A 14,017-nucleotide genomic window follows, 5' to 3' on the forward strand; every position below is an offset into this window, starting at 1 on the left:
TGTGCCTTTAACAACTTTACGTTCACTTATTTTGCTTACGTAGGTCGTTTTATGTATGATTAATTAATTTAAAAACAGTAGTTGCTGGTTAATTATACAAATAGTTCATTACTTCCCATGCATTGCCAGAATCAACACTCACACATTGAAGACACGATTATCAAATTGTACTGAAAGCTGCTGTGCTGCAACACCTCCACATTCTCTACCACACCTTTCCGTATAAAACATCCAAAATTAACGGTCGAACACACTTGTTGAAATGGAAAGAAATGTACCCACAAAAAAAAAGCTGATGCGATGATTTTAATGAAATTAATTACCAAACAGTTATCGTCGTAACGCATCAGAGCGTCACCACCGGGACGCTAGCTCAATCAAATGGAAAATCGGTCAATCAACTGCTCGCTTTCCTCCCCCCCCCCATACGATGGTGCACAGAGTGCAGTAGCACGCAGCTTTTTTTGTGTTGCCGACTCCGTTCCATCGATGCACACGATTGCATGCCGGTGGGATGGCGGCAGCGAAAACAAACGATCGCTTTGATTTGATTCATTTATGGTTCTTCATGCAGGTCCGACACGCTGCTGCTACTATTGCTGCTATGCTACTTCTATCGTCTGCTTTTTCTGCTCCACATCCGCAGTTGATCAATTTGCTATCCTGTACGCTCTGCATGTTTTAATCCAATTTGTGTTAATTATCAAACTACGAAGGTCCCGGACGAGAATGGATAGAAAAAATAAAATAAAATCGTAGCTTAAATGGGGAGAGGGTACAGTGGATACGATTACTACTATCAAATTAATATGCTTTTGCTCAATGTGGTGCTAATTGCTTTGGTGTGGGCAATAGAGGAAATAGAGGAGCCGGGTTGCAATAGACGGTGGTCACAGTGGCATCATTTGAGTTGCGGTGACAACGGTTTAAGTGCTGCACTAATTGCAACCGCCCGTGCATAAAATGATCCACCTCCGCCGGGGGATGCGGTGAGGGATTATCGTTTCGCATATAATTGCGTACGAATTGTTTCCATTCACGCAGACGCAACTAAATGCTTCGCTAACGCACCGCATGCATTCAGCAAACATCGGGGAGCGGTTCAATCGAAACGGGAGTGCAAAATCATACGTTTCATTTTCAGGCAACAGTCACGCGGGAGAGCGAAAGCATTCCGTAAGCGAAACCAGTTCCATGAAAATGCTTTAAACAATCCACAGTTATTTTATTAATTAATTGCTGTGGTATTCAAATTGTTCGAACGTGTAATGTTATTTGATTGCAACAGGGAAAAAAAGGATGTTTGCTACTTTGATCTGTAAATAAAATCAATCTACATACTTCCGCTAGCGACCAGAAGTATGGCAAACAAATTGATTAATCATATTACTGGAATATATGGTGGTCGCAGTAAATCCGATGAAATAAAAAAAAGAAAGAAAAATCAACAATCCTTGGTTGTTCCTAGACGGGGCATTTTTTACAATATTAATTAGATTTAGCCTTTCGTTGTATGGGAATGCTGCGCTACCTTCAGTCGTTGCTACCATTTGTGTATCCTTTTACATTGTCTCGAAAGACAAAGTGTCTGCCCCACCGCTCTCCCGGCATCGAAAGGAAAGAAGCAATACTTACCAGAGAAAGAATGGTAGCCAGCAGAGCAGAAACACTCCCATGATGATGCCGAGTGTCCGGGCCGCCTTATGTTCCGCCCGCCAGCCCTTCGAGGGACGGGTCGAGGTGCCACCTGTCAAGCCGCCAGGTGCGCCGTCCGATAGTGTCGCACCACCACCCCCGGGGAGTTTTTCGGTGAAGCCGGCCATTTTAATTAGATTTCCGTTCGATCGAAGCGCATACGCGCGGTGGTCCGTGTTGTTGATCCCAAGCCCGGACGTGGCCATCCATTGCCGGTAAGTGCCCAGGTGTGTTTCGGTGAGTGTGGGCGTGTGTGTTCGATGTTTGATGTTTAGATGACGCCATTGATGGTAGACAAACAGGGCAAGCGATCGATCCGACCCGATCCGGCAGCCGATGAGCACGTGTCCCGGGTTGTGCAGCGCACGCAAATGTGCCGTCGAGAAATGTGCCGGGAGCGGGTGGTTGAAAAAAAGAAAAGAACAGAGCGAAACACTCGTAAGCAACGGAGGGGAAAGAATAATTAAATCACGTATTCGGGAGATAGGCTCCGTCGCAGCGAGCGAGAGAAGAGCGAAACAAAAACAGGAGCAACAATACCCTTTTCGATGACGGTTTCACAAATTGCGATGAAACAGAACAAAAAAACATCAATATGGAGAGCGTCAAACCATTCGATGCGCCTGATGCTCTGATGCTTGTGATTATGCTTTTTTACTGTCTTTCTTTCTTATACTATTTTTACCCATACACTGATTTAGCGTTACCTACGAATTGCGTACAAATTGTTTTCAAGCCTACGTGTCATCAAACGACGCTCAAGCATCAAATATTACTCTTTAAAACTAAAAAAATATAATGCATACAAACCAAACAATCTAAAGGCAACACATTTATAAACTCCCATACACCGAACCACATCTCATCCTCCTCCCAAGTCTGATTGTTTTCATAACAGACCCACAGACCGGAGTGTCCTTTCTAGTTCGCCCGCCAGCATAATCGCAAAGCGGATTATTATCTTTTCACTCACTGGTGTAAAAATAAACATTGTCTCACGGTATGGTCGGCTTTGGTACACTTCTTGGAAATAAAGTCTAAAGTATGGGCACGGGATGGTTTCAATATCTCGGCGCTCGAGACCTGTTCGAGAGGCGCACTCGAAGCACATGGTTTATGGAGCGTGCCGCAAAAAAACAAACTCAAGATAGCATGTTTATTTACTTAATACAAACACAAAACAGAAGGGAATGGGACGCAACGAACCGAAAAGAATGGTAAAAGTGCTATATTGCAAACCGTGTATGGTTTTGTAATTGAACTGAAAATTCCTTAAAATGTAGAACAAAACACCGTAACGCATACACAAGCGTGCGAACAGTAACACGAACATCACAGAAATATGCAACAACAAACATATGAACACAATGGGAATTTGTGGTGGAAACGCCACCAAAAACGATTATTATAATACAACTAATCATTACATTTACAAACACACACAGGGAACGTGGTTTCGGAGCACATTTTCAAGTTGACATGACCAACAAACGCACCAACATAAAAGAGTGAATTTTACTTCAATATAATAAACAAACACACACAAAATTTAAATTCCCATACAACCAACAACCATACCGTTCGCATGACTTCATCAAATAGAAATAAGCCACAACACCCCCATAAGTTGCTCAGCAAGTTCTTTTTTTTCGCACCCCTTTATCCGCAACGTAACGAAACATTCACCATCAGCCAAAGCCACAAGCAAACGGGTAGTGGTTTTGTGCTCACTTCACCGTATAAACTACGTGGAAGGATAGGCAACAGCAACAAAATGTTTGAACTAAGCATAACCCTTCACTTTTCGAACAAGAGCGCAAAGGAGAACACAGAAACCAGTGACCAAGAGAATTGCAAATACCATCCTCGTTTGATTCTAAGCAAGCAAATGTGTGTATTTTCCTTTTCGTCTGTTCCTTCTATCTTCTGCAACTGACAGCGCACCCGCTAACACACGTTGACCTTTTTTTCTGTATCTCCATCTCCCACAATTTACCACAAACCGGCGAAAGCTTTGATCGTGACTATTTTTTACAACTTGCATCACCGGGCGAACGGCCATAGTGAACGAAATGAAGCAGTAATTGTTGAACGTTGCTTTCAGCAGTTTGCGCAAAAGTCGTACAGGCACGAACAAGGAACATTTGGTATTAAGGCACATCAGCGGATGCACCGAAAGTGGCATAACTAACGAGAAAAAACTATATTCACAACGCACTGCTAACCGATGATCGTCTGATGGACCAGACAAGACTGTCTGCTCTTGAACAGGAGCTTTTGCGACCACTCGTAAAGTTCTTGGTCGCAAAGTTCTTCGCAAAGACGGATCGATGTGCAGGAGGATGTGAAGCTGTTGCGCTGCATCGATCCCAACTCGTGTTCTAACATGCTGCTGAGCAAGTATCAGGGCTGCATAGGCAGGTAGACACGTTTTCGGATCGTTGAGCCTACGGTGTCTATCTTGCCGGTTGCATCGTTAGCGGAAATAAATGATTGCTCAGTGAAGCGCTACACTCATTTGCGTTGCTAAATGCTGAACAACTAACCGGGTTGTTCGGTTGCAATCTAGATAATGCAAAATTTGCTTTCTTTTGTGTATGCCATTCATTCAACTATTACAAACAATAGAGGAAAGGAAACGATGAAACCCAAACGATGAAATGCGCTTCGAAGAACAATGGTGATTTTGTTTTTGCTTTTGCAGAGTATAAAAATAAGGATTGTTTTGAAAATCATTCACCATGTACAATGAGTACGTTTTTGATTAAAATCGAACTGCGTTAAGCGGCAGCAGCGTAAAAAAAATAATCCGGCCGTGTAAGCAATCGTATTCATTCGAAATATTCTTACTCGGTTTGTGACAATTCTAGACAATTTGTGAAAATACTGAACCATTTTCCTTTTTACGACCATATGCTGAAATTGTAAAGCAGTTTTCGAGCAGTACATTGTGGGGCACATCTGTCAATCCCTGCATACAATTGTTCCAAAGTGTATGTAAACCAGGTGGTCTCATAGCCTGTTTTTTATAACCAAATTTGAACGTCACTTTTTGACAGGACGGGTGCTTTTGCACCCTTTTTTGCTCAAACAGGCTTTCTGGTAACTTGAGGAATACACAAAACACTCTTAAAATCTTCATTCTATATACTAAAAGTTCTTCAAACGCGTGCAATACTTAACATCCAATTTTGTTTCGATACAGCATCTTCGATGCACCCTGGGATAAATGAAAACCTTGTTTTGACATTTTTTCGAGCAGATACTCGAATCTAATTCTAGCTTTGTGGCTGACATAATCTAGGCTGAAAATGGCAGGCTAGTTTTATGTGTGATTTTGTATAGAGTGTTGATAAGGTTTTAGCCGCCAACTGTTAAACTCCATATAAAAAGCTGGTTAATATCGTGAAGGGCCCCACTAACAGACTGGCATCAATTTACATTCTCTAGCCTTTAACGTAAGCTGCAACCACCATTCCCCTGCAAGGGATACAGCTGCACACAGTCACCGTTTACAGCAGCACTAACTGCAATAACAGTTTAAATATTAATACCAACCAACCAACCAATGCAAAGCAATGTAACCACTGTCCCCGTTTTGTGCGGCGTGCGTATCCGTTAAGCATTGTGCATCCACGTATTCGCTCATTCGGGATAGTTATAAAACTGAATTTCCATCACTTAACACGTCCACCGTGCCCATCTACTGGGATCTCGCCGGTTCCGGTCAATTAATTACGCAACGGAGCTTTTATCGTTCGGTTTGGAGCGGCTTTAGCCTTTCCCAACTGTACTGTTACGCTAGAAATGGGAGGGAAACTGGTGAGGTCGCTAATGTTCTGCTAAGTGCTCACAAAAAGGTGACGCTTTACTGGATCTAACCGTTTGCTAATCCTAATGGATTAAATGAACGCGTGTTTTTTTTTAAATAGACTTTTAGCAGCGCTATGCTAATGAACTGATGTGCCGTTTTGCAGCAGGCATTAAAGGAACGGGGGTTTAATGCAAACAAAATGGAAGGGAACGGGAAAGTGTGATATAATGTAGCTAATCATTTGCCAAAAGCGGTACAGCTAAAGCAGTGTGTCGTAAGCTAACGAAACGAACAAACCAGCCTAGATCTAGTGACTGTGTACCTAGGGTGATGCAAACAAACAGCTAGTATGAACAAATAGCTAGAAATATAGAGAGAGAGAGGGCAAGATAGAGAGCTAAGAAGCAAGCATTCCAGGCTGGTGAAAAGCGAAGCAAGCAGAAATAGACAAACAATGACACAAGCGAGTGTGGCAGAGCGGCGTGCAGTAGCAACACGGAACGGAACGCAATGGTTGGTTGCGGCAAGGCAAAGCAAGGCAAATGCGTCGATTAGATAGCAGAAGAGGAGGAAGAAGAAGAAGAAGCAGAAGAAGACTATCGGACTGACCTTCTCCACATCCGACGCTGGAGCAGCGCGAATGCCGGCAGCCGGGCGGCACCGGGCTGGGCACGGCCAGCCGGTTTCCTCCCGCGCCCCCGGCACCGGTCGAGACGGTGGGAGAGGGTGGGCCAAAGTCGCACGCCCCGCCACAGGACGACACCTGCACGGAGGGCCCGGAGCGCCGCAGCCCGTACCGCTTCAGATGGTTCCAGAGGCATTTGATCTTGCGGAACTTGTGGTGCCGGCAGGAGGCCGCCCCGGACCCATCGTCCTGGTGGCGGCCTCCGCCCCCATAGCAGCAGCCGGGCTGGTTCGCGTACCGTTGCTGCGGCTGATGTTGCTGCTGCTGCTGCTGCTGCTGGTGTTGGTGGTCGTGTTGGTGTTGGTAGTTCCGGTGCTGTTGCGCTGCTGTTGCGCAGCAACCGTCCTCCTCCAGGTCCGTGTCGGTATCGTTGGCGTGCACCACATTGTCGTTGTTGATCACAATGCAAATGGCACCGCGGCGCTGATGCTTTTGGCTTGAGCCTGGTGCCAAGGTGTCGGTCGGGCGGTTGTGTGTAATAGGGAGGCGTGTGATGATTGAATTTGGGGTTTAAGAACATTGGTTCATGTTTTTGTTGTTTTCGTTTTGATGTTGTCCAACATTTAAGTTTCCGGGAATGGGGGGGGGAGGGGGGGGAGGACGATGGGCGAGACAAAGAACAGTGCACTCCAGATGGCAAAAGTACCACAAACAAACGATGTCTCGAAAAGGCTCGAGCAAGAAAGTATGCGACAGGGCGATAGGGTGTAGGGTAGATACGAATTACGAAAGAGAATAATAGACAGAAGAGAGAGAGAGAGAGAGAGAGAGAGAAAGAGAGAGAATGACAGAGAAAAAGGAATAGACCAAACAAGTGTACAAAGAGAGATATTAAATGTTGCAAACAGGAGAAGGAAACATCATTTAGAGTGATTGAAATAGAGAAGGAAAAACCGACATTAAATTTGGAAAAAGTTGCGTTCCGGTCCCACTGGATCTGCCAAATGTGTGCGTCGCTGCGTGTGTATGTTCTCTCGAAACCCTCCAACCGAAAGCTTCTCAATTACCGTCAGATTCGTCAGCGCTCCTACTTCCTAAAAGACCTTTCTTCTCCTCACTCCACTCGCACACCTACACCAAGGCAAAAGGAAAACCGAGCAAATGGGAATTGGATGCTTTACGCCGCTTCCGGGCATCACTTGCTAATGGGCTTCATCGGATGGGCAAATCAATCAACAATTGAACCGAACCGTGTCACACATTTTGGCATCACAGGGTTGTTTTTTTTCCTTTGCCTGCGTATGTTTATATGCGAGTATGGGTGTGTTTGCCTGCGTGGAAGCACACCCGCTCGATGTTGGTTTTGCATTTTCATCCCGCTTTTATGATGTGGCGATGCGTTGGAAGCGGGTAAGGTTTCGGGCAAACGCACTCACAAAAGGCAAGCTTTCAGAGATCTGTGTTGTCTGCTGTTGTGTACTGCTTTTGCAAATCCATTGAAAGCATCCATCAGGCAGAGTGCGATAACAATGGACAGTGGACCGTGCACACCGTGCGGGGAGTGTCGCCGTGTTGGTGGTTGATGGTGCTCGATCACACACATGCCACACGCACTGCCGGGCTTTATGGTATGAAAAGAAAACCCCCCATTTGCTACCCCGGTTTTGGTGTGGTTGTTGGTGGAGATAACATAAAAGCTACACCAAAAAGGAGGTGAATTTAAGAGATCACCAATGGCGATAGTACTTGCGGTGGGGAAAGAGCCAAACATTGCTTCCGTTTTGTTGCTATTTGATCGGCACCACACAATGGTTTAATCGTAAAGGAATGCATTTTAACGAACTTTTTGATTAATGTTGGTTTGGCGGTTGATTATTCCTGACATGCTTTAGACCTCGTGGACCCTTGCGTTACGTTGCGCCCTGTCACTCACAATACGTCCTCTGGGCAATGATTACTGTATGTGTGTTTTAATTCGTTCCACCACCACATTCCCCTTCTCTCTCTCTCTCTCTCTTTCAACCCAGGTATCGGGGTTGAGGTTTACATTACCATTGAAGCTGGGTAGTTGACAGTGTTACCTATGTATTTAACTTTCCGCTTCACATAAATGCAACGTCCTCCCGGACGTACTTCCCGCGAACCCAGTGCTCAGTGCACCAAAAAAGGTTGACGACATTGACGAGGGACCGACAGCACTTTGGGCACTGTTGAAAAGCAACATCATAAATCCATTTTCACTGCAGAATGGTTTGTGTGGGGATTGGTCGTACATTGACATTGGCTAGCGGCTGACCGAAATGGTTTTTTGTTACTTTATTTACCGTTCTAGCCGAGGGTGCGATGGTCGTAGGTGTAAAATCTAAACGAGGGAGTAATGCTACCGGTTGAGCCTCGGATTCGAAGTAAGACATTGCGGTCGGTTAGCTGCCTCGTGCCTCGGTGATTGCTTATCACAGTGAAGATACATTTTCTATTATGCTTAAAGCTCTAATAGAAAGGGAAAGTCAAGTTTGGAAAAGTATTCTTCATGGCAGCAGATGGGAATTAAGAAGCAGTTGACCACAAGGAAAAACAAGAGGTGTTTTGCAAAAATGATTCCATCATAATAATAACCTTCACCGAAGTGGTAAAAAGAGACGGGCGAGAATCTAATCTACTCTCCTTCCAAACAAGCAGCGCTTAAATCTTCTTTCACTCATTACTCGAAGCGAATGGGCTCAGCATCATCTGCTTAACACGCTCAAGTGGGATAATATTAGCTTGTACGATTTAAATACCCCAACAGGTATAGTAATTGTTTTGTTTGCAGCTACAGAAATGAGAGTTATGTTGCGCACATACACACACATTTCTCCCGAATAAAGCACGAAATGAACGATAAACAAAGAAAAAACCCTGTAAATCTCTGCTTAAAATGTAGGCCATTGGATGTACCGATAAACGCTCTCGAAACGCTTCCACACAAAAAAAACGCCCCGCAAAGCAACGAAGTCAGCGTTCTGCATAACGAACGCTCATTAAATGCTGGCGATGATTTAATCCTCTACCATGGAGCAACTTTTTAATCAACTTTCTACAACTTTCCCCGGGTGTAGAAAGATCTCGTCAGCTATTTTCGCGGGCGGGAAACAGGGACAACACACAACACAACAAGAACGAAAAAAAGGAAGCACGATGAACGAAAGAGAGAAAAAAAGCGGATCCCCGTGTCGTAGGACAATCCGCTCGTAACTCCGCCACAGGGGTTTGCGCTTTAGTACACGATGGTCATTTGGGAATTTATTTGTCGCTGGGCTGTAGGCAAACTTTTAAAACCCATGTAGCGTGGGGAGCTGCTAGTTGGTGTGAAGCAAAACGAAACAAAGTGATGGAGAATAAAAACAAGGTATTATAAAACGCCAAAACTGTATCCAAATTTGATTTTGAGCGGCCCACGATGGAGACGCCTGGTAGATTGAGCGATGGAGGCGCCCGGTGCGCGGTGTGCGTTGAACAATAACTTGAGTAAATCGGTTCGTAATCCGATTTACAGATCGGAAACAAAAAAAAAAAAGTTACTCCTCCCATCCCATCCAATCAGTGGGTGTGCTAGGAGGGAGTGTGGTGCTATTGAATTCAAATTTGCTGAACAAGTTGCGGTGTGAAAAATAATCATGGTAAGCACATTTCACCGTTCTTCCGCCATCGGGCACTCGCTTACGCTTTAATTAACGACTAACTTTTTCCCATCAACAGGCAGAAATTGAGTGTCCCGAAATAGAACCGTTGCCGAAAGCAGGTTATTTTAAAACCATTGCTTACGTAAGAAATTAATTATCTTTCATGATTACCACCATGCAGTAAGGTGGCACGCGCCCCAGCACTATGCTCTTAGTCTGGTGTCGCGGTGCGTTTTATCGTGCCATGCGACTTTTTTTCGATATCAAAATTCATCGACCACGCACGCAAGGACGCGTAATTAAATTCTCCATAAGTTGCTCGGAATGGTTTGTCCTTGCTTGAAATGATTCCGCGCAGCGAATGGAACCAAACCGAGCGAAGCAATGGCCGGCACGTGGGCTACGGTAGAATTTGATCATCGTCTCCATTTTTGCTTCGTTTGTTGAATTCGGCTCGTTTCTTGTTATTCATGTTCGTTCAGATTTGGCCTGTCTGGTCACTGGGGACAAGCTGTGTGGATTTTTTGTTTGTCTGCTGCTGCTCCTGGGACAGCTGTGAATTGGGACCAACTTCATAATTCCAGCTTGAGGCTGTGCGCGGCAGCATTCCACAAGCGCCAACGAGCCTCTGACCAGCGTTGTAGGTGTCGCGGAATGTTTGAGCACCAGAGAAATACAAAACTAACACCTGCGTTTATCTAAACAAAAACAACAAAGAAACAGACACACAGACTCACACCGAGACGTATTAACCAAAACACACAAAATAGAGAGGAAAGAGAAGAGTCAGGTGCACGAGAAAGGTATAGAATACACAATGCCTAACGAGCACGGTGAGAGTTGTTCTAGGACGATCATTTCAAACCCACACACACTCATACACAGCCAAGGAAGGGAAAGAGAACAACAAACACACACACACAAGGTTCACACAGCGCGTGGAAGATAGTCACGGGGAAGAAAATACAAACAGGCAGAGAAGATTTTAGAGTTTTTGAACGAAGCAAAACATACAGCGACGTGTATCAGAGCATTAATTTGTACTCGGGCTTTAAACCACACAGATGTGCCGCTTTAAAAAAAAGCCTGCTGCCAAGAAGACAATCTTTGGAGGGTTTTTTTATACACACAACATTGAATATGGAATTAGATACATCGTGGTAATAATTGACACAAACATACTGGAACCTATCGGGACCGGAACGCCAATGGATCATTTTACAATGCAATACCTGGTTTAGATACAAAATTCTAATAATTATCATTGCAAGGGAAAACAGACACACACACACACACACACTTACGCACGCATCGTAGCAGAGTTGGTAGGCTTGTTGTTGTTTTGTAATTTGTTTGCTATATATATTAAATATTTTATTTAAACAAATTGTTGAAACTTCACAACACTTTATTACACAATTAATGCTTTTCTTTACGATCCAACCTCTAGCAACAATCGTGCATGAGTGTGTGCCGTGTACCGGATAACAAAAGAAAAACGATATGCCTACTTCAATCGAAACGAGGAAGGGGACCATCAATACACCGACATTGGATTAAAAAAACACACACGCCAAGAGGAAAGAGCCGTCGAACGCGCCCGGGATGAATGTATGAGGAAATGAGGTGCAAATGAGAGTGCGCAGATGTCCGGTGTGTGCGTGTGAGAGTAGTTGTGTGCTGTGCTAAACGTGGTTGCGATAGACGCAAAAGGCTAAAACACACAAAAGCGCTACTCACTCGTCGAGCTGTTCGAGCGTCCGCCAGCGGTCGCAGTGCCTCCACCACTGCCGTTGCGGTTGTTCAGCTGAAAGCTCGCGTCGTCGTCCGGATTGTCGCCCGCCTGGAAGTTGATCACGTTGATGTTGTACGTCACCGTGGAGGACTGGCGCTTGCGGCCCAGCCGTGGATGATGCTGCGGCGACGGCGTCATGATCGATGGGGCACGCGACGGCGTGACCGTGCGCGAGGTGGGCGAAACCGTCGCCCCGGTATGGCTGTTGTCGATCACGATGTCGGGATTGTCGGTCAGCATCATCATCATCTCGCTCGCGATGTCGATCGTGGTGACGGTGGCCGGTGCCGACGTCGGCACCTTCGGCAGCTTCTCCTTCGGGCTCGTCGCAACCAGATCGAGCGAGATGGTCGACGCCTCGCTGAGCTGAATGTTGACCGGGCTGCAGCGTGCGTTGAGCGACACGTTCAGCGCGGTGGAGAGTTGATTGTCGGGACCGGCCGGGGGCTTCACCGATCGCACACCGTCCTCACCGGCCGGCCCGTTGATCGTCGATATAAGGTCGATCACTTTCGCTCCCTCCGCCGTTGGTTCGGATGTACCGTCGCCCCGGTCGGTCACCTTCAGGCTGGACGCTTTGATCAGCGCACCCTCGTCCGCCACCAGCTCCTTCACGGTGGGGCTGTTCAGGGCGGGCCGCGAGCCCGTAAACCCATGGTCAAAGCAGCCGATCAAGATGTCCGGCGTACCCATCGTACCGGACCCGATGACGCTTTCCGTACCGCCGTCGACGCCACCTGCCAGCCCAACTGCTGCCGGCGATGCACCACCGGTCTCCGACGCTCCACCATTTCCCTCGCCGTTTAGCACGATCTTAAAGATACCGTCCCGGGCCACCTCACTGCCGACGAGATTCTTGAAGCACCGGCGAGCGACTCCCTCGTCCTGCTGCTGCTGCTTCTGCAGCCCGACGCTAAAGTCCGAATCGCTCAGCGCGTACATCAGCTCCTTCTCGTCCTTGTTGCAGTTCTTCAGGCTGTTGGTGTTTTTGCCCAGCTTCTGCCGCTGCTTCTCGATCATCGTGAGGAAGTCGGACTCGCTCGCCGCTATCTGGTGCCGCTTGTGCGTGTTCATCTCCTTCTCCGAGTCTCCTCCTTTGTTCAGCGACGAGGCCACATTGATCAGATCCAGTATGTTGTTGTTCGAGCGGTTGTCGTTGTTTTTGTTGTTCCGCTCGACCGATCGGTTGTTGTTCAGCTGGTTGCCAGCGATGGCGCTGGCACTGCCCGTCACTGCACCCACCGTACCGCTACCACCACCACCACCCCCGCCGCCGCCGCCTCCTGTTCCACCTGCCCCACCCTTGATGTACGTCTTTAGCAAACTGTTGCGCGAGAAGAAGGGCTGGAAGAAGTTGATCTGCCGGAAGCTGTCTTTGCGCGAGGCGCGACGTTGCTGCTGATCGTTCGGCTGCTGCTGCTGCTGCTGCTGCTGTGCCTCTTTTATGTGTATCGGTTCCGAGCCGGAGTAGCGCAGATTGTTCTCGTAGTGCAGCGGAAAGATGGACGACACGCTGTCGGACGCTTTGATTTTGCCCTCGCCTTTGTACTCGAGATCGCGCAGATCGATCGAGCTGCGGCTCAGGCGGCGGGGCGGCGAGGACGGAACCAGAAAGTCGTCGTCGGTGTTGGCAACGACCGTCGGCACTATTGGCACCTGCAGCTGGAAGGTGGAAAGGGAGGAAGAAATTAAAGCGATTGGTTGAGGCAGAGGAGAGTGAAAATTCTTAATACCATTTACTATAGCAATCATTATCGAAAGTTAATTAGTGTCTTTAACAGTTACCTGTACATGTAAAGCATACATAGCGATGCTTTTCTGCACACTCCAAAGCTAATTAAACGCTTTACCAGCTTCTGTTTCGTGTATCGTCAGAAACTCCACCGATACAAACGATAACTCTTCCCCAGAGCAACCATTATCGCCATAAGGTGCTTCTATCGCTAGAACCGTGGCCTCGAGATAAGGATTATCGAAACCTATTCTGCCAAGGGAAACGTAGTCTTCCATCCTTCTCTCCAACCACCGCACAACCATTCACAGCTTATCGGTTGGCTGGCAAGGTTATTCGCTAAGCTCCCCTCGAAGTATCATTCAACTTGGTTCACAACCATGGGTGAATTTTCTCACCAATCAAAACTACCACACCCAACACCTTGCCAGCCGGAAATGGCGTCCGGTGGGCTCCCGCGGGAGGGCCAAACGTTTATTGTCCGCAGATCTCCACCATTACGAAGATTACCGGTTATTGAATGGGGAGAAATCTGATCTGCCCCGTCTGATCTGCCCCGGCCGTCCCGAAAAAGGGGTGGCTCGGATTTCACACAGACGGTTGTGTCTTATCTGGGGCGTACCAGCAGCTGCTATCCGCATTGCTTGCTAGCGCACGGTGGAAACAACGGACCTCGCAAGAAGCAAGATTGTTA

At 46.8% G+C, this 14,017-nt stretch overlaps 1 protein-coding gene across 3 annotated transcripts in view; it reads right to left on the reverse strand.

The window, feature by feature from the left end:
- The window catches only part of LOC120949796 (octopamine receptor beta-3R-like), a 60,411-nt gene that overhangs the window by 7,520 nt on the left and 38,874 nt on the right, over nucleotides 1–14,017 (reverse strand). For 2 of the 3 annotated variants that reach the window (XM_040367309.2, XM_040367310.2), the window contains 3 exons: nucleotides 11,537–13,253; nucleotides 6,119–6,637; nucleotides 1,636–1,747 (listed from right to left, as the gene is read on the reverse strand). In XM_040367309.2, the coding sequence (XP_040223243.2) occupies nucleotides 1,636–1,747; nucleotides 6,119–6,637; nucleotides 11,537–13,253 (2,348 nt within the window). The remainder of the gene's footprint in view (nucleotides 1–1,635; nucleotides 1,748–6,118; nucleotides 6,638–11,536; nucleotides 13,254–14,017) is intronic. The other variant, XM_040367314.2, reaches the window with a different exon arrangement.

This window comes from Anopheles coluzzii, chromosome 2 (assembly GCF_943734685.1).
Source record: "Anopheles coluzzii chromosome 2, AcolN3, whole genome shotgun sequence".
In the NCBI taxonomy this organism is placed as follows: domain Eukaryota; kingdom Metazoa; phylum Arthropoda; class Insecta; order Diptera; family Culicidae; genus Anopheles; species Anopheles coluzzii.